Consider the following 21333-nt stretch of genomic DNA (forward strand, 5'->3'; position numbering starts at 1 on the left):
ATGCAAACAAGGGGCAATGTGTGCACAAAGAAAATCCGTAAGCGCTCGTCCTTGTGTTGCTCCTCTTCTTTGTCCCTTTTTGTTTGCACACAAAAAGTTTTTAAATAATGAATGCAGTATAGGTATTATAAACACAACTTCGCGGTTGTCTTCAATCTCACCTTCTTTAACCGACCGAAGCCGCTGGCCAATAAAATCGAAGATAACCGCGAAGTTGTATTTCTGATCCTTCTTATGTTAGGGCCCATTGAAGAAAGACGCAGTTTCTCCCGAAAGATGAAGCATTGATTGTGGTAGCAAATTATTGAACAGGTATACCAAGTAAGGTTAGTATAGTTTTGTCGGCCGTATGAATTCCAGTAAACATCCATGGTGTGCACAGACAAACATGAATACATCTCCACGACCTTGGGCAACGCTAGCGAAAGCAGCAGCAGTGATAGAACGCTTCACGCTGCCTCTGGCTTCAGCACCTCCAACGCCAGGCGCGCCAGAACACAGCGCAGCCACAAGCCACCGCGGCTCGCGTAGCTTTGCACCCGCCAACTCCAAGATTGCGGCCGCACTCAGCCGCGCAGCAACGGCCAGGCTAGAATTGGAGCGCGCACTTACCTGGCAGCAGTTCCTCACAGGTGTTCATGACGTCCACAGCTGTTTGTTACTAAGAGAGGCGAAAACATCATAAAAAAAGTTCATATTGCAAGTCGGAGAGTGATGCCAGTGTAGTTCTTCAAGAAGTGAACCATCCTTTCTTCTTTTAGGATGTAGATGTAGCATGCCAATATTGTAAAATAACCTACAGCATACCGTTTGACGCACAAGACGTCATCTACCTCAGCAGAAATATTTAGAATTCTCGAGGCAACAGTATATATAGCTCATATCAAAATAAATAATGATTAGCTCACATACCTGACTCAAAAGCTGCAAGGGAGTCATTGGCTCAAGACGATTCTTCTTAAGACGATTCTTGCTGGCGAAAGTATGCGGTAGCAAAGGCGTTCACGATTGCATCACATTACGGCCATAGCGTTCACTTTTCATAGATTCCCAGTCATATTGGTGTAACAGGAAACGAGGTGGCCGACCGACTGGCGGCTTATCCTCGCTCTTTGAATGCAGTGACTCATCTGGAATTCGGTCAATTTGACGCGAAAAGTGTTTCACGCAAGCTGCGTGTAACGCTGTATGAAAATATGTGGTTTACAGTACTAAAATGAGATTTGACAACTGCATGCAATTTAATGAATCGCTACAGACCAGAGGTAAGCACAATAAAACAATATTATTGCCGCATACTAAAACAAAGGTATCTCTTTTTTCTTTCCTGCCCAAAATTTAATAAAGATTAGTTGCAAGTCTGCACCTGTCCTTCTCTGTGGTCGTTTGTTTGCGCAGTTATAAAACTGTTTGCTAATATGCACCAACTCGCCCAACAAGGTCTTCCAAGTTCCCTCTACTAATTATTGTATGAAACTGTATGCGATGACCAACCACGAAAACAGCCGAAAGAGCCAACGAAGGCTATTCGACTTGTATACGTGCCACAGTTATATGTATACGTGCCACAGTTAGACTATACGTGTAAAAATATCAGGGTTGGATTTGCATGAAGTGACCTGAAACCGTTTTTGGTAACCAACCGTCGTATTCAGCCAAAAGACTTGCATCCAACCAGCAACAATGTGCCGGCAACTGGCACGTCGCGGTTGTCGCCACTACAGCTACAGCCTGCCACAGCCGCCGTAGCTTTGATTACGTGTGTTAAGTCGGTACAGCTATGAACACGGTTATTTCCCGAGCCAACGCGATATTCGCATTTACGTTGAGTGTATTAACAGCGCTAACCTTCTGCTGCTTCTTGTCCACGGCATTTCACAGGTACCAGTCAGAAGTTGATCTGCAAGCCATCAAAGCTGTCGTGTAAGTTGACTCGGCCGAGCACGCATGTTCTTTAAACGCTCGTTTCTGGTTGGGCATTAAAAGAATTCGAAAGTCGCCTGGCCCCGTAGCCACTCGCGTATTTTGCGAATACTTGAACTTAGCGGCTTTTGTGTGTGTGTTTCAGGAAGAACGTCCAGGACTTTAGTACAGCAAGAGGAAAGAATGACCTGGGTTTTGTCACGTTCGACCTTAAAGCCAGTATCCTTTGTAATGTTTTTTTTTTTTTAATTGCATACTTGGGTCTGTTAGTGCGAAGCAACTGGAAAACAGCGCTGAAACCGGGCAACAGCAATAACGGCATGGCTAGTCGCTGTCGTTCGGCTTCAGTCCTGATGTTTTACATGTTACTTAATACGTTGGTACAAGGTAAATACGTCCGACTACACTTCCCATACGTCGTTGACGACGCCTCCTTGACTTCAGACAGATCTTACCGACCTGTTCAACTGGAACGTGAAGCAGCTGTTCTTGTATGTAACTGCAGAGTACGAGACGGAGAGCAACGTAAGTGGACACATTTTGCATCATGAAGTTTTCTCGGCTTCGCTTTTTCACGTTTCAACGAAAGTTGCACTGCTTGCAAAGTGGCCGGCAGCGCATTTATAGTTGTGAATAGTGCCACTACCTTGCGAAGTGAAAACGCCGCGTCTACATCCGGTTCTGCCATTGGGTGCAGCTGTCAAGCTGTGCTCTGTTGAAACAGCTGCATTACTGGCGTGTCAGTTTATTAATGAAATATGTTAGTTCAGGGGACTCTAGCTCATGTCAGACATTGGGCCCCATGTACGGCACGTCGCTCCCTGCACCGTGACTTGTTGCGCAGAGGAAGGTAGTTTTCCGAGGCCAATAGGGTGATGATAGGTCACGTGCGCCACGAGTTTTTGCTTAGATCAATATGATAACGCAGAGATCGTTGCTGGAGTAAAAGGCGTAGCAGTTGACATCAGGAAACATTCTGGTGCCAACAGAAATGATGCAAATTTGCACACAGTTCAGACAGAGTGGCTATTTCTATACCTTTCAACAATCTAACTTCACAACAGAAGTTATCAGTGTCTACGTTCCCTAGATCTGTTTGAACACATGCAGCTCAAGAGGCATTAGACATTCTGACATAGTTTACGCGCTCTGCTGGGGCAAGGTTGCACAAGCATCTCGCTTTCCAAAAGATCGCTTTGCCCCCTGCATCACCAAGTAGGCAGTGTACAATTCGCACTTCCGTCTTGCTGCGCTGACGACAGCGTGGTGCCTATGAATCATGAGCGCACAAGCGAATGTTCAGAAAGCAAGTTGTTTGCATGATCTCACCCCTGTTAGTATTGTGCATTCCACCAACTTATTTTATCATGCCAATGTACCTCTTTTTTTTTCTTTTTTTTTTTTCAGGCACTTAATCAAGTTGTCTTATGGGACAAGATCATCAGGCGGGGAGATAATGCCATTTTGGACTACAAGAATCTGAACACCAAGTACTACTTCTGGGATGATGGCCACGGACTGAAGTGAGTGCCGTTATATTTACACAGATATGCGCTCCATTCATTATATGGGCTAGACATTTACCCACTATTCAAGATGTAACATTTAAACCATGTGGTGGTCTACTTTCTTAGACATACTTCAGTTCCACAACTCCGCTCGAGAGGTGACCGAAGTGGTGATCGAAGTGCGAACTAGTGGTGCTGTGATTGCATCTTTCTTATCTTGTGATGCTTCTGGTTCCGTTTCTGCTTTCACTTCCGGACTCATTTCCGTGGTGCTGTTTCGTCTGGCTCTATTCTTGTCGTGTTGCTGGTCACGTGATGTGTAGTGGTTTTTTCCAGAGAAGCTTCGTGCAGAAGCGTTTCTGCATGTCATAACAGTAACAAGTTTCCTATGTGGTCTTGCTTTGCACTCGGTTTCACCAGTGGCCAGGCACATTGTGATGATGGCAGCCACCAGTTTTTTTTTTTTTTTTTTTTTTGTGCTGCCGCGACATTGGAGAGCTGTAAAAATAGGAACACAGGCTATGCCAAAAGAAAAAAACGCCTCACAGATAAGTGGAAAGTGTGTGAACATCATTTAGAGTATGCTTAAATTTGAAGTACTACTAGTATGTTAATGATGACAAAGAACTATTGATTCCTCGCGAGAAATGGACACTGGTTTCGGGTACAATTCTGTTTTGCTTTTGAGAGGGGGGGGGGGGGGGGCCTTCGTGATCATATCTCGAAGGCAACAAATGTGATGCAAAGGTGATGTTTATAAAAAAAATGAGCTTGAGTGTCATTAAGCACTCTGGCAGAAGCTTAATTCTAGTGAATGCGCTTGAGCATGTTCAAACCATGCAGTTATGTTGGAAAGAATCAAGCTAAAAAATATGCTATGCTAACTTCGTGTTCAGCAAGCTTAGCACCGTGACTTTACCTGCTGTACTCTGAAAATTTGATTGAGAAAGCAATCCCACACAGAAGCAACATGTGGAGCATTTTACACGAGACAACTGGTATGGAAGCATCTGAGTTATGACAACTGTTGTCCTGGGAGAGTAGAGCACTTGCTGCATGAAGGGCTTCATAATATCCACAAAAGGCTATTTCAAATGGCTATACTATCATCAGAAGTGTTGAGATAATCGTTGGAGAAGTAGGCAGCTTGAAAATAAGCATGGGAGAGAAAAGGACGAAGTAAAATGGTGGCATACATGTACAATATAAGATCACATGGACCACAAGTGGTGTGGTACACTAGTACATACAAAAAGGTGTGAACATCTGTCTGCGGAGGTAATGGCCAAGGTAACCTCGGTCAAACAAGCCTCCGAACACAAGCACCAATAGATGCCAGAAACTGTATATGCAAAATGAAGAAAACTGCCTGTGGCGTCGAATATGTAAGCGATTCTCGACCCTCCATACAACCCGTTCACCGAGATGAGGTCTTCCAAAACTGTTCCTTAATATATTTACTGTTATTGAATACACAATAATTTGTTCATCAGAGACTTGAGAAGAATGTTTTTGGCAATATATTCTGTAACATCCCGGTCAGGATAGACAAGCCATCTGTGTGTCTGTGCTTGGATGTGATGATCTGTAAGGTGACACACAAAGCCTTATATGGTCATGCACATGCACTCAAAAAGAAAGAACAGTGATCACGACTGCGTTCACAGGGTAAGCGCATGCAACCAGCTAGAAAAGAAAGCTGTTTCTTGTTCAAATAAATAAAATAGGTCACAATGTTCATTGCCTGCTTTGTTCATCAAAAAGAAAATTAAGCTTCGACATATCTATGTTCAGTTTTCAAATCTGTTCTTGCTACTACATGCAGGCAATGATCAGACTGCATATCCCTTCCCACTGAACACCGCCCCCAAATAGTTTTTGCTGTGTTGCTGTTGCAATACACACAAAGGAGCACAAGGAGCATGTCGCTTTTGGAAGAAAATGTATACAAGTGCATCTACGAGAAAAGTATGGTATGTCTACGAAGCGCTGTCGGCCACAGTTTCAGCAGACAAACCATTAATGACAGATGGTGACCACCTTGTTTACACATCTCAATGGCTCCTGCATTGCCCCCTCTGGTTTTGAGTTTGCATTCGCCAGCACAGGATAGTCTCCTGTTCAGCAGCTACACTCTAGTAACACTATGCTAAGTGCTTCCCCATCCAAGCATTCCAAAATAGCAAGGTGCCCTGCCTGTAGCAGCAGAACATTGCACTCCAACCCAAGAGGTCCCTCTCCCGCATTTCACATGTGCAGCCATTGTCACTACCTGTGGCACCAGAAGCTTAGCATTTTTTTCATTTGATGAGACTGTCAACCATGCAACCAGATTCCTTGACACTTGTCCACTAAATACATTCCACCCTGTCCGACCTCCAGCAAACCGAAAAGCTTTCAGAAAATTACTTCAAAAATGTCATGCTGTATTAGTTTCGCGCAATCAACACCCAGCCACTGAGAGGGTAATTGTTGCCATTCAGTGGCACTTACTGTACTACTGAACCCCCGCAATGCAGAGGTACTTGATGTAGTTAAAAGCCAAACTGTTCAGTGCGGCCAATTTTTTTCTACTAGTCAGTGGTTGAGAGCATTTTCGTTGGAAAATAGTTTCCTCGTACATGTACAAAATATTGGAATGGTCCATCATCATCATCAGCCTGGTTACGCCCACTGCAGGGCAAAGGCCCTCTCCAATACTTCTCCAATTACTCCGGTGATGTACTAGTTGTGGCCATGTTGTCCTTGCAAACTTCTTAGTTTCATCCACCCGCCTAACTTTCTACCGCCCCCTACTACGCTTCCCTTCTCTTGAAATCCAGTCCGTAACCATTAATGACCATCGCTTATCTTCCCTCCTCATTACATGTCCGACCCATGACCATTTCTTTTTCTTGCTTAACTCGCATTTGTTCCCTCACTCAATCTGCTCTTATTCTTTAACGTTACACCCATCATTCTTTCCATAGCTCGTTGCGTCATCCTCAATTTAAGTAGAACCCTTTTCGTAAGCCTCTAGGTTTCTGCCCCGTTTGTGAGTACTGGTAAGACACAGCTGTTATACACTTTTCTCTTGAGGGGTAGTGGCAACCTGCTGTTCGTGATTTCAGAACGCCTGCTAAATGCACCCTAGCCCATTCTTAGTCTGTTTATTTGTCTCGTGATCCGGATCCGCGGTCACTACCTGCCACAAGTAGATGCATTCCCTTACCACTTCCAGTGCCTCGCTACTTATCGTAAACTGCTGTTCTCTTTCCGAGACTGTTAAACATTACTTTAGTTATCTGCAGATTAATCTTTAGACCCACCCTTCTGCTTTGCCTCTCCAGGTCAGTGAGCATGCTTTGCAATTGATCCACTGAGTTACTAAACAAGGGAATATCATCAGCGAATCGCATGTTACTAAGGTATTCTCCATTAACTCTTATCCCCAATTCAGGTCTCTGAATACCTCCTGTAAATACGCTGTGAATAGCATTGGAGTGATCGTATCTCCCTGCCTGATGCCTTTCCTTATTGGAATTTTGTTGCTTTCTCTATGGAGGACTACGGTGGCTGTGGAACCGCTATAGATATCTTTCAGTATTTTTACATACGAGTCTACACCCTGATTCCGTAATGCCTCCATCCATGACTGCTGAGGTTTTGACTGAATCAAACGCTTTCTCGTAATCAATGAAAGCTATATATAAAGGTTGGTTATATACCGCACATTTTTCTGTCACCTGATTGATAGTGTGAATATAGTCTATTGTTGAGTAGCCTTTACGTAATCCTGCCTGGTCCTGTGGTTGACAGAAGTCTACGGTGTTCCTGATTCTATTTGCGATTACCTTAGTAAATACTTTGTAGGCAACGAACCGTGAGCTGATCGGTCTATAATTTTTCAAGTCTTTGGCGTCCCCTTTCTTATGGATTAAGATTATGTTGGTGCTCTTCCAAGATTCCGGTATGCTCGAAGTCATCAGGCACTGCGTATACAGGGTGGCCAGTTCTTCTAGAACAATCTGCCCACTATCCTTCAACAAATCTGCTGTTACCTGATCCTCCTGGGCTGCCTTCCCCGTTTGCATAGCTCCCAAGGCTTTCTTTACTTCTTCCGGCATTGCTTGTGGGATTTCAAATTCCTCTAGACTATTCTCTCTTCCATTATCGTCGTGGGTGCCACTGGTACTGTATAAATCTCTATAGAACTCCTCAGCCACTTGAACTATCTCATCCATATTAGTAAAGATATTGCCGGCTTTGTCTCTTAACGCACACATCTGATTCTTTCCTATTCCTAGTTTCTTCTTCACTGTTTTTAGGCTTCCTCCGTTCCTGAGAGCCTGTTCAATTCTATCCATATTATGGTTCCTGATGTCCGCTGTCTCACGCTTGTTGATTAACTTGGAAAGTTGTGCCAGTTCTATTCTAGCTGTATAGTTGGAGGCTTTCATACATTGGCGTTTCTTGATCAGAACTTTCGTCTCCTGCAATAGCTTACTGGTATCCCGTTGTCTTCTCTGTCTGTGTCCCTGTTATTCGCGCTAGCCTTTATTATTAATAAAGCTTACTGGTATCCTGTCTAACGGAGTTACCACCAACTTGTTTTACACACTCCATAATGATGCCCATAATATTGTCGTTCATTGCTTCCACACTAAGGTCCCCTGCCTGAGTTAAAGCCGAATACCTGTTCTCTAGCTTGATCTGGAATTCCTCTATTTTGCCTCTTACCGCTAACTAATTAATTGGCTTCTTATGTACCAGTTTCTTCCGTTCCCTCCTCAAGTCTAGGCTAATTCGAGTTCTTGCCATCCTATGGTCACTGCAGCTCAACTTGCCGAGCACGTCCTCATCTTGTATGATGCCAGGATTAGTGCAGAGTAAGAAGTCTATTTCATTTCTAGTCTCGCCATTCAGGCTCCTCCATGTCCACTTTCGGCTATCCCACTCGCGAAAGAAGGTACTCATTATCCGCGTATTATTCTGTTCTGCAAAATCTACTAGCTCTCCCCTGCTATTCCTAGAGCCTATGCCATATTCGCCCACTGACTTGTCTTTAGACTGCTTCTTGCCTACCTTGGTATTGAAGTCGCCCGTAAGTATAGTGTATTTTGTTTTGACTTTACTCATCGCCGTCCATAGGTCTGTTGACTTGCCTGAACACTGGGAAGGCAAAAAAGTAAAATTCTTGCTGCTGGAGAGCCCGCCTGAGAAGGGCAAGGCCACACTTGAGAAAAAATGAACAGAGCTGGCATTAAAATGCAGGTGCGGCACTCACTTGACAGCTTAAAAGGTATCGCGTCCCTTCGATAGAGTGTACTACCTCATTGTACTACCTTTGAAGCCAGATTAACGCATGCAAAACGAGCCGCCCTGCAGGTCCCAAGGACACTGGCTGCCATGTGCGCATGTGACTGAAACGGTTGCTCCCGTTGGTCTCCTCTCTCATCGCCACGCAGACCCATCCCTTCCGCAGCACGTTTTACAGCAAAGCTGTCTTTGGCTAGGATCTGGAAAAAAATTTGTCAGAGATGTTGACAAAAACAAATCATGTGGGCCGATTCTTGTGATAGGGCAGAAAGGGCCCAAGCTCATTGACACATACCCCTGTGGGCTTGGGGACCAGTAATGCGCCCTTGAGCTACACTTGTCACACGTGGGACCCAAGAAGCTCCCAGGCACAATGGTAAGAATGGGTGTTCTTGAAAAAAATGTTTTGTACAACTTTTTCAAAAAGGACTGTTAAAAAAGGTTATCAGCACCAACTGCGCAAACGTGCTAGTGCCACTGCACGAGCTTTATTCATCATAGTCTTCCACAGCTGACTCAGTTGCTGCTCATCATTTCAGCGTGGAATTTCACTTCTGTTGTCGTAATGAAGAGGTCGTTTACGGGTGTATGAGCTACTCATTGTCTTACATGGGCACATTTAACAGAGGTGATATGCAAATGTGTGTGCATACCTATATCGCCATGATGACCACAGATTAGGACATGAAGCAATAAAACAACAGACACCGACCAAAAGAATTGCTAAAATTATATAATTCCTTAAAACGTTTCGGCTTCGCTAGGGAAGCCTTGTTCACAATGGGCTACTGGCATGACTTGATTCTGTCTCAAAAACTTTTATTCACGCACCCTTAGTGAATTACCCTCCTCCAATCACGAAGCATTTGCCATCACCGTGAAAAGAGGCTTGGTAACCCAGAAAGGATGCACAAAGTTGTGAGAAGTGACGATTATAGCACATCTGCACCAGCTATAGTTTCTGCACCAGCTCACTGCAACATCATGGATTTTGGCCGCATTCACTTGGGGACATTTAGTTGTCTATTGGACTACATTGCATTCTAAGAGAACACAGGACACGAACTGGCAAACTTGTGGCTGTACCATAATAGCCCAAATACACTACATTGACATCTGTGATGTACAGGTGCCAAGGCTTGATTAGAAAATTCAAGAAAGCAAAAGTTGGCCTTTATTTTAGAGTGCAGCTCTTAGGCGCCCGTTCCTGCAGCGAGCGTCGGCATTGTCCCTCGTAACCAAGTGAACGAACACAGTGAAGGATGAAAGCGAATGCGGAGCGCAACGAGAGATAATAAACTGCGATAGCGAAGAGAGTGCAAGGTGGAGGGAGGGTGTGGCGAAAGCGTGAGAAGAAATGCGTAGTGCTGCGCAGGACCAGCTTTGCGGCGACGATGGCTTCGAGATTGCGGCAGAGTAGCACGCGTCGTCTGTATGGAAACAAAGCGCTGCAGGAGTGGAGATGTGTCTGCAGCGGCTGCTGTGAATTGGGCCCGCGTGCCACCCACATGCTGTGTCTTGCGATCTTCCAATTAGCAAGGCAGTCGTGCCACACATAACTCCGTTCGCAACGTGCTGCACTAGGAAGGTAGTCCACGCCAGCCAGTATATAGTGAAATAAAAACACAGTGCTGCGCTCAAATTTCGCATTAGGGAGTATCGTAATTGCAGGTGATTTTTTTCCATCATATTCTTTTGACACATTTGACTGACTGAAAGATTGCATTGACAAAGTAAGCTGATTCATTTCTTTCTTCTGTTTTGTAGCACTCAATTAAAAGGAAAATGAATGAACAATATTCTGCAAACTTATAAACGAGGCTGCAAGTATTTGAGCTTGTAGCTTGGTTCAGCCCAAAATTCAGGAAATTGAGGTTTTGTGTTCATTTTCTTCACTAGGAAACTTTTTCTGTCAAATTATTGAGAATAGTTTTTACAGTATACTTTACAGGTCTTAATTTGGTTTAGTGTTGCCGTTTAGTGTCCCTTTAAGCACACAAGCTGAAATCATAACAGCACATTGAGTGGCGAAAGCAGGAACAAAAGAATGCATTCTTGTGGGCCTTAATTTGTTCTCATTTGATCTGTGTGTGTTAGCACACGAAATCCTGTTTCATGGTGCTGCTCTCTGAGCAGAGCTTGGGGTAAGCCATGTCTGTACTATTGTATGTATGCAATGGTGCCGATTTTGTCAGTGTTCCTCATTTGTACAGCAATGGTACAGCCTGTAAGAATTGTACCCTGAAACCTGTAATGTGGTATTTCAAGTCTACAGAATGGAGTTGCTGCATGTTGTGCACTAAACCTCACACAATCATTTCATGCTGGGTGGTTTACATGGGTGCAGGTGTCATAAAAAAAAGAAAAAAACACTACAGCCTAACTTTTATTGCGATAACAATTATATAGACATTCAAGTTGCATTTCCACCGTCGGCATCACCGCGCATCGTATGCTGTATGTGCGGAGGTGAGCTGAAGATTGTGACTCAATCTCATGCATGCAAGCAAAGCGTGGAAGAATCGCACCGTCTTTCTTCTCGCACAAGGCACCACTGGGGCGAATAGTACTCCAGCAGCGGCTGCGTATGGTGCAGCCACGCCGGCCCTATCTCAAAAGCTATCTGCAATGGGGACATAGTGCGCCGAGTGCTGATAGCTTTGTGTATGCTGTGTTCTTGCCGCTTACTTTGCATTGAAGCAATAGGCAGTACGAAGGGCAATTCGCTCGCTAGTGCTGCTGTGCTTCCTCACTCTAGCGTTTTGACAGCGAGTGTGTGCGTGACACTATGCTTGTTAAGTGAGTGTTTACAAGTTCATACGGCAAATAAAACCACTATTCTTACTTTATGTAGCTGTCTACTAATTTGCTATTGCAATCAGTGCTTTGCCTTTCGGGAGAAACTAACATTTTTGTATGAATAAATTTTTAATGTTTCGTAAATGTCTGGCGTGAAAGGTATGCATAACTGAAACAAGTTCCTTCATATATTATAGTATTAACCCTTTGATGGCCACTTTTAAGGGCAACCACTACTGCTAATGGCCTTTTCCGTGTGGCTGTTTCTGGACCTCATTAGAGTATTCTTTTTTTCTGTTTAATTCCATATTAAGGCATAACAGTAGCAAAGACTGTTTACTTCCTCTTGCACTGTTTTGTTATTTGTTTTGTATTTCTTCAGACCGCTGCAATTATAAATGGAGACTGTTTCAAGCAAAATTTTTCTTCCACTAGAGTAAAGACATAGAAAAAGCCCAAGCACATCTTCCCTCATATTCTGTCATGAAGGTACCTTGACAAAGGGCACCTTTTCTTTATTGGGAACTGTGAAACTGGGCAGCCCTGAAAAATATGGCACACACCAAGGTTGTGCTGTAAACACAACAAAATATGCACATGCTGCTTGTGCAGTGTACCAGCTTGTGCACACAGGCTATAACCATGAGGAGGTCTGAAGTGGGCAACAGGGATTCTGATGAATTGATAGTGGGACATACGCGACCCACATTATCTGATACAAGATGCTTGTCAGCTTTCAAATTGGACTTTCTGTGAACGATATGGAACCAAGAACACTCGCATAATGCTTTAGACACAATGCAATCTGTTATCTTATGCCCATCAGAGTTAATGCAACCACCGATTAAGAGTTACAAGTGCTTCCATACAGCTCACTTAGGTAATCAGAGTGCCCAATCTGTATCCATGGATGTCGGATAATTTCAAAATGTCTGAGAATGCCTTTCATCTATTTCACTGACCTGTATCTGGTATTTACACTGCATAGGACATAGCTTGTTGAACAAGTGCTTTTTGTTCGAGAAGAATGCACTAATGATGAACATAAACACGTAGTGCCATTTGCAGATGTCAAGAAGCAACTATTTATCATGCCACTGTTCACCAACATGTAGCTTAGAAAACAATTGAAACAAAGCAAGCACTAAGTAGCAGTACAAGACATTTATTGAAAAGAGCAACTAGTAATGTGCTGCTGTTTTCTTTCCAGGGGCAACAGGAATATTACGCTCACCCTGTCCTGGAACGTCATCCCCAATGCGGGCAGCCTGCCCAACATCCTAGGCACAGGCATGCACTCATTCGCCTTCCCAGTGGAGTACACCACCTCAAGGGTGTAGGTACCCTGATGGTTGTAAATTGTATTGTACAAATGGCGGCACAATATATTTCCAGGGAGCAACAAAATGGTGGGGAAAATAAATGGTGTTTTTTTTTTTCTATAAACTGCTTTCAAGATGGTCCTATCTCACCTCCCCTGTTGCAGTGCACCTGGTATCTGTTGGCAAAGCTGGAAATTGAGGCAACTTAGTTTATCATTATTAAAATGGAAAGTTGGGCCAGTCGGTGTACATTCATAATGGTAACAGCGCGAACAAGACAACGGAGTGAAAGGACATAGGACGAGCGCTCATCATGTTGGATAACATTGTACGAAACGAAATTTATTCATCACGGTTAGGGTTACTCATAGTGTAAACATGTGGAATGGTCATAGCAAAGCACCTCATGTGTTGCGAGTTGTATACTGTTCAAAATTTTCTGCAAGCATTTGGACCTGCTGAGTCATGACATTCAGGAACTGCATTCCTGGACAACCTGACAGCACTCAAGCTGTCATCTTGTAGTCTGGTTGGACTCTGCAGCTAGGCAATGCCTTAGTCTGTCACAACCATTGAGGCTATCTGCATTTTACCTGAACACTGTCAATATGTCCTGAATCCTAAACGAACCAATGCACATTATATAAGAAGTTTAGCGTGCAAGGTTAATATATTGTCACACTGTACAACACAGCCAAAACAAGAGAAAGTAGAGGTGTGCACAAGGAGCTGGCCGCTGCCTGTTGGCCTTGCATGACTGTCCTGTCCCTTACTCTACGCTAACGATCTATCATCTTGTAAATAAACACATCCCATCCGTAACAATTTTGGTGGAGGTGCTGGGTAGATCACACTGGACGACCGAGCTATACTAGCCCCTTCAACACAACAAATAGTTGGCCGGGCTACCACCGGGAGACACTGACATGAGCGATTCGGACGGAGGCGACGTTCGCAAGAAAACCACGGAAGAAAGCATTCGCCCTAGGCAAGCTGACTACTGGACACCTCATCGAGAAGCACGCATATTCATAGGCAAAGCGAGTGAGGACATCGAAGACTGGTTGAGACATTACCAGAGGCAGGGGCGTAGAGGGGAGGGGGGGGGGCTTAAGGGGCTTCAGCCCCCCCCCCCCCCCCCCTTCGAAATTTTTTCCTACTGTCGTGCACCGCCGACCAAAACCCCCGGCGCCGGAAGTCATTCTGGATTTTGTCTAGAATGTCTTTTTCACGCCCAAAAAGACATCTCAGCGCATACATTGCGAACTCTGGCTGGTTTTCGCGGTAACGCCCATGTACCAGGACGCGTATTTACAATTGCTAGTAGGTACAGCGGGGCGTGGCAATTTTCACGGCGCTTGTTTCTGCGCAGGCACAAATAAGAGCTGATGCGAGAGCGAAAATCTGGCGGCCTTTGCTCCTTGAATATGAGTCTGCCTAGGCACAACGGAGGAGGCTTAACGCGTGTTGTATGCGTTTGTCCCCTAGGCATGCCGGAGTGCGGTCCAGTTTGTTCACGCTCCGCTGCTGGCTGCCCGCATGGTGAGGCAGTGGGCACGGACGCCCCATTTGGTGATCATTGTGTCTGAAGGGGCAAGGTTCTGACTGGTGTATAAGTCGAGGGTTGCTTTTTTAGTTGCAACGATAGATTGCATTTTTTACAAGCACTGCTCCAGTGGGCACATGTAACCAGCAAACGGAGGCATCAGGAGAGAATCTGAGGTTATATTAAAGCAGGCGGCGCAGGATTTCCAGGGTACCCAAGCAGTAGCGGGGGATCAAAGCTGGAAGCAGGGCGGCCCATGAGTTGGGGCCGTAGAGGCCGAAGTGTGCCAGGGGGTGTTCGCATAAAAAATTGGCTGTCAGCGACTACGCGAACACCTCCTCGGACGCTTCGGGCTCCGCGGCCCCAAGCCACGAACCAGTCCGGGTTCTAGCTTTGGTGTCGTGGAGGCGCCGCCAATAATGTGTAATAATGACACATTGTCTTAATTAGTAAAAAACACAATTGAATAAATATAACTACGTCCAGCTGCCAACCTGCGATGCTAAGTTCAGCACTACCGCACCCCGCGACTTCTGCCGGCAAGCCTAGGAACAAACGTATACAACATGCACTTAGAAACTCCTCTGTAGTGCCTAGGCAGAGTCGTATATTCAAGGAGCAAAAGTCCCCACATTTCTTCTCTTGTACCCGCTCTTACTCGTGCATGCACGCAAACATCTGTTGTCTCTGCAAGTTCCATGCCCCGCTGTACCTACTAGCAATTGTAAAAACGCCACCGGGGAGTCGCATAACGCAAGGAGCCGCCCCATCCGAGCACAAAGTTTTAAGGGCGTTTTGATGGCGAGCGGGCTCGTCGCCGAGGCCACAGAATCTACGGAGCGAATAAATTTCAATTCCGAAACTTTATGGGTATAAATTTCTCAAACATTTTATGCAAAAAGTGCATTGACATTTCTAAAGTCATGCTTTTCATTTTCAATTCCGGAAGATTGTGGGTTTAAGGTTCTTGTAAACATAACGGCAAAAGTGTATAGACTTTTCTAAAGTCGTACATCGCACCATACAACGAGACAAGCCAAATCAACAAAGCACGCAGCAAGGTCCGATGAGACGAAGCGTTGTGGTGGTTCATTCATGCTGTCATTCAACAGAAAAGAACATTTTTTTTACCTGCTCCAAAGGATCCAGGTGAAGACACTAAAGCCAGCAAAGGTAACTACATTCTTAATTATTTTTCTACTTTGACATTTATTTGCGAGGACACATTGAGGCTCTTCAGTTTTCATGTTCTCACTACCCGCGGTTTACGAGGCAGCCAGAGCACGTGTTTTTCTCGTGTTGCCCCGACCACTGCCCAGCGCACTTTGGTGCGCATTTGCTTTCCTCTGGCTCAGTGCATTTTTTGCCTGGGAGAGTTTTGGCCGCCTTCTGGCTAGCAGACAAAAAAAAGAAACAATGGTCGCTCGCCGCCATCACTGTGGGGACTCGGCGTATTGCAACGCGTTCGCTTTAGCGCAACCTCTCCGGAAAGTCTTGTCTCGCCGGTGTAGGATACCGAGCAGTACGAGTATGGTTCTTTATGGACCAAGCATCTTGCGCTTTCTTCCATATTCATTCGGTAGCCACATTAGGTGCCCCAAAGTAGGCATTCAATTGTGGCCAACATGCTTCCCTCTGCGTTTTTTTTTTTTTTCGGTGCCCCCCCCACAAAAGGCATAGTTGTGGCGCAACAAATTGTCACATGGTGAAAGTTCGATTTGTTACTTCTTCTTTTGCAGAAAGTAATGGGCCACGGGATGCTTCAGTTTTGGATATTATATTATTGCGATCAATTATATGGACGCTCCAGGCGCATTCTTGACGTCGCCGTCATGTTCCGTATTAAGTCCAAGGGCGATAACATCATGAACGTGCGCCGCATGCTGTATGTGCGAGTGAAAGAGTGGGGGGTGGCATGGGTGAGCCGACGATGGTGGCTCGGTCTTCTGTGCACAAGGAAGAAAAGTGGCGAGGAAGTGAGGTGCTTTCTGTCGCACGCAATATATCGGGGGGGAGTGGAGGGAGGAGGGGCGGGCCTTAGGATTCTGTGATCTGTGATTGCGGAACATGCTTATTTGCTTTGTTTGACACATTATATACTGTGACTTTTATGCGAAGCATACTAGCCGCACAACCACGCTCTTCCTTGCTGCGCCGCGCGCGGCAGCGTAGCTACCATATGACGTCATAACAGCTGCAAAAGCGGAGGCTCAACTCGTGCGCTCGCTTGCGGCCGCGTAGCTACATAGCCGGGTCTCAGCTCGTGCGCTCACCTGCATGAGTTGTTTCTTCGTCTAGCCGAACCAAATATAGCCAAGCAACAGCAGTTCACCAGGCTAAACAGTGGTTCAACAACTAAAATAAAGGCTAGTATGCTTCGCATCCTGGACTTAACCTTAGCTAAGCCACAGCCATTTTCTCTTAAATACATAGATTTATTGGAGACCTATACCTGTATTTAAATATCTTATTGCGAGGTTTTGTGTATACGCGCAGTGAATTTTGTTGCCAATGACACTTCCTTGACCTTTATCAAGCTGTTTCTTTGCATTTGTATACTTCATTGTATCTTTGCATTTCTAATTTACGAGGACGAGTCAAATAAGAGCGAGCCAACCAACCCCGCACAATAATGGTTCTGTTCATTATCTGCAAAGCATGTGCATAGCACACAGACATCTCTCATTTACAAAAGTGACATGCAGGTGTGAGGATAAAGGTTCTTTAATGCTCTCATACACAGTGTTGAACATGGTTGCGTGACATAATGGACACTCCAAAAGTTAACCAGCTTGGTGTCACGAGGTTTTTGACAGCTGAAGGTCTTTCCTAAAAAGAATTTAGTCGCTGTATGGCTACCGTGTACATTGAACATTGCATTTCATTGGCCACTGTGAAGCGTTGGAGCAAACTGTTCAAAGAAGGACGTGAAAGTTGCAAAGACAATCCAAGACCAGGCCAAAGCCTCCGCACAATCACCCCCAGCGAAACTGTAAACGATGAGCTGATTAGACGAGAACAGAGGATAAGCATCGATGAACTAGCTGTGCGTGTGAAAATAAATCGCGGTTCGGTTCACACCATAATTCCTAACATCTGTGTTATTGGTTCTTGTGTGTGCAATGAATGGCCAGGATTTCGAACCATCGCCAAAAGATGAAGTTCGGCGCTGCCTTGACTCATCTGATCCGGTATCACAATGAGGGTGATGACTTGTCTGCAATTGTGACCAGGAAAGAATTATGGGGCCACTACTACGAGCCTGAAACACGACGGCAAAGTTTCCAGTGGAAACACTCAAACTTGCCACCCCCAAAGAAAAAAAAGGTGTTGACTGTTTTTTTTTTTTTCGATCGCCAGGGGCCCATACTGATATTTGCTAAACCTATGGAGACTATAAAGCTTTTCTGATATTTTGAAATGCTCGATCGGCTGCGTGTCGAAATCAAGAACGGTGTGGCAAATTGACGAATCGGGTCATCTTGCTCCACAATAATGCCTGTGTCCACTTCGCTGATGTAATTACATAATACAAAACTGGCAAAGTTCAAGTGGAAAACGCAACATTCGCCATACAGCCCATACCTGTCACCTCGCAACTTCCTCAGTTTGGGGCAATAAAAAAAAACAGCTCAAGCGAACCAGATTCGTGTCGGACAACGACGTGAATGAGTCAGATTTTTGAAGCAGCAACCCAAGGAGTTTTATGAGACGGGAATCGCGCGAGTCATTAGTCAGTGGGACAAATGTCCAAATGCTCACGGAGACTACTTTTAAATAAATTACCCCGTCTGTCATATATTTGCACTGGCTCACTTTCATTTGACTCACCCTCATATATTTTGCAGAACTCCTGCTTTTTATATGTGCCCTTTGTTGCGACTATAATTTCAGTGCAATTACCCATACACGACCAGTGACAACTGCTCCTGAGCAATACATTCGAACAAAGGATAGCATCATTGAGATTTTCCCCTGGTCATTGCATATGTACAAAAATATAAACGAGGTTTTTGAGTGACAAAGGTTCCTAAAAACAATTGTCCTCAGCTTGTTCATTTCATGGCCTTTCTATTTTTCATATCGGCGGGAAGCACTGCTTTGCTGGTTTCAAACCGATATAGTTCTAAAGTTCGGGTGATCTTTTCTTTACTTATTAAATAGACAAAAAACATGGAAGCATTGATGTCAGTTATTTCGGACACAATTTTTGGGACATACGAATGTATAGCATAGCAAGGGGACTGAAGAAGAGAACGAAAGACATTTCATGAGCACAACCAATGACTGGAAGTTGTCCTTGACTGCATAGGGCAAGCTGGACTGATATTAAACTTCAAAAAATACCATTTTGGCGAGCGTCAAACCATTGTTTTGGGCTTCCTCATCGACAAAGAAGGCATCCGCCCAGACCCGCAGAAGCTTGCAGCTATTCGTGACTTCCACCAGCCAAAGACGGCGGATGCCAACCAAGTCGTCACTTGCACAAGCCATACTCTTACCAAGGCTGTGCGGAATTATACCGTAACCAAATTGGAATGCCTCGCGGTAGTCTTTGCCACCCACAAGTTTCGACCATACTTGTACGGCTGCCACTTCACGATAGTGACAGGCCACCGTTCTCTTTGTTGGTTGGTTGGACTACGCGATCCATCTAGCCGATCAGCTCGGTAATCATTACGGCTTCAAGCATACAACTTTTACATCCCATACTAGAGTGGTCGCTGTCGCACTGATGCCAACTGTTTATCTCGCCTTCCATCAGCAAGCATGCGAAATACGGACGATGACTTAGATGAATACCTCCTTACCGTCTCTGAACAGTTTCCTGATGCGACCGCCTTCAAGCGTGAGCAAAAGCATGACCCTTCCATTAGACCTATTCTTGACACCGCTCGGTCACCAGCACGGGGCTCACCTTTTATTATTGTTGACGGTTTATTATATAAGACTAATTATTCTGCTGACGGTGCTCCTCTAATTTTCGTTGTTCCCCAAACATTGAGACCTATGATCCTTCAGGCTATGCACGATGACATCACGTCAGGCCTCCTTGGTTTTGCTCGGACGCTCCACTGACTGCGCCAACGTTTCTATTGGCCCAAGCTCTGGAAGACAGCGAAGCAGTAAGTTTCCAGCTGTGCAATTTGCCAATGACATAAGCACTTAACGACGCCTTCTGCGGGTATCCTGCAGCCAGTTAAGCTGCCGACCTTGCCATTTGAAAAAGTTGGTGTCGACTTGCCGGTTCTCTTCCCCCAAGTCTACTACCGGACATTGCTGGATTATTGTGTGTGTGGACTATTTGACCTGGTATACTGAGACAGCGGCACTTGCTTCGGCTACAGCATCTGGCATTTCATTTTTCCTGCTGTACTTCGCGATTCTCCCTCGCGGTGCTCCACGCATTGTGATTAGTGATCGTTGACGGCAGTTTACTGCAGACCTTGTTGAACTACTACGTCTTTGTAGGTGTGATTACCGGCACTAAATCCCTTACCACCCGCAAACAAACGGCCTCACTGAGCACACGAATCATACCCTGACGAACATGCTTCCCATGTGTCTCCACAAATCGCGGAAATTGGGATTCTATTTTACCATTGGTTACACACGCTTACAATGCTGCCAAGCATGAAGTCACAGGTTATGCACCTTTCTTCTGTAAGCACGGAACCCCCAAACCTTTATCGACACTATCCGTCCCTGGTCTCCACATGATGACTCTTACATAGGCCAGACTTTATGTCGTGCCGAAGAAGCCCGTCTTGAGAGGACTCTCCTCTCAAAATCGTGCGAAGGCTCATTATGACGATTGACATATGCTCGTCACATTTGCTCCTGGGGACCTTGTTTGGCTTTGGACACCGGTACAGAAAAAGGGGCTGTACACAAAATCTTTATCACGATACACTGGCCCATACGTCATACTGAAACACTTGAGTGATGTGACATACGTAATCGCAAGAGTGACTTCGCACAGCCAGTGGTCACATAAAACATAAGTCGTGCATGTCGCCCGCCGCAAGCTCTATCACCATCGGGCTACATAACTCGCTCGGAGAGCTTCGTCTGCCCCCGGAGAAGCTGTCGCACTGCACAATACAGCCGAAGGAAGAGAAAGTAGAGGTGTGCACGAAGAGCTGGCTGGCACCTGTTGGCCTTGCATGACCGTCCTGTTGCTTGCTCTACGCTAACCATCTCATCTCGTAAATAAACCCATCCCATCTGTAACAATATTATAAAGGGATGTAAATGATTAACAAAATAACAGTGTACATTGTGAACAAGAACAGTAAAGGACAATAAGTATTACCATCGTGGGATATTTTAGTTATGCTATCAGCTCTTTGTTTCCTATTAAAAAATGAGCCCACTATTTGCCATTTTTTTCTTTACATCAGAACCACATCTAAGTATTTTTTCTTCATAATATTTGGTTTTAGCTTTTTTTAAGCCATGAAGAGAGTGTGTTGCAGAATTTGTTGTACCGCGCATGTAGGTTTATATTGAATCGTTGTCTTAGTTTTTTTATATAGGTTTTCTCGTGTGCGCATGGCCTTTACCAAACTATCGGTGACCCAGGGATTTTGAGGTGAAGCCACTTTCTTTCTGCATTTACTTATCTGAGAGTAGGTATCATAATATGATATCAACTTTGTTATAAATCGCGAGAAGGCTACCTGCGGATCACTGGTGTCAAGAGCGAAAGACCAATCACTGAGATATAGCTGCTGAGAACAATTTTGGTGTAAGAATGGGAATAGGAACAATGTGCAGATGTAGTGCACAGAAAAAGGGGAAAATAGTAATGTCACTTTCAAGTACTCCTGCGTCAGGTGGATTCAAAAGATTAGACAATGCACGATCGATTAGAGTGTTAGAACCCCAAAAACTGAATGAGTAGGGATATTAATAAGACATCCGTAAACGAAAC

At 44.9% G+C, this 21333-nt stretch overlaps 1 protein-coding gene across 1 annotated transcript; it reads left to right on the forward strand.

Moving 5' to 3' along the window:
• Nucleotides 1-1678: 1678 nt before the first annotated feature.
• Nucleotides 1679-12974, forward strand: Spase22-23 (Signal peptidase complex subunit Spase22-23). The gene is made up of 5 exons (XM_070534993.1): nt 1679-1923; nt 2069-2142; nt 2372-2448; nt 3331-3446; nt 12739-12974. The coding sequence occupies exons 1-5, from the start codon at nt 1781-1783 to the stop codon at nt 12866-12868; spliced, it is 540 nt and encodes a 179-aa protein (XP_070391094.1). The 5' UTR covers nt 1679-1780; the 3' UTR covers nt 12869-12974.
• Nucleotides 12975-21333: the final 8359 nt, after the last annotated feature.

The sequence above is a fragment of the Dermacentor albipictus genome, chromosome 3 (assembly GCF_038994185.2).
Source record: "Dermacentor albipictus isolate Rhodes 1998 colony chromosome 3, USDA_Dalb.pri_finalv2, whole genome shotgun sequence".
Classification (NCBI taxonomy): domain Eukaryota; kingdom Metazoa; phylum Arthropoda; class Arachnida; order Ixodida; family Ixodidae; genus Dermacentor; species Dermacentor albipictus.

Bases quoted from the DNA above. Each gene is read 5' to 3' on its own strand.
- Spase22-23 (XM_070534993.1), top strand. From the start codon at position 1,781: ATGAACACGGTTATTTCCCGAGCCAACGCGATATTCGCATTTACGTTG. The intron at 1,924-2,068 runs GTAAGTTGACTC...TGTGTGTTTCAG, and splicing joins CAAGCCATCAAAGCTGTCGT to GAAGAACGTCCAGGACTTTA. The intron at 2,449-3,330 runs GTAAGTGGACAC...TTTTTTTTTCAG, and splicing joins AGTACGAGACGGAGAGCAAC to GCACTTAATCAAGTTGTCTT.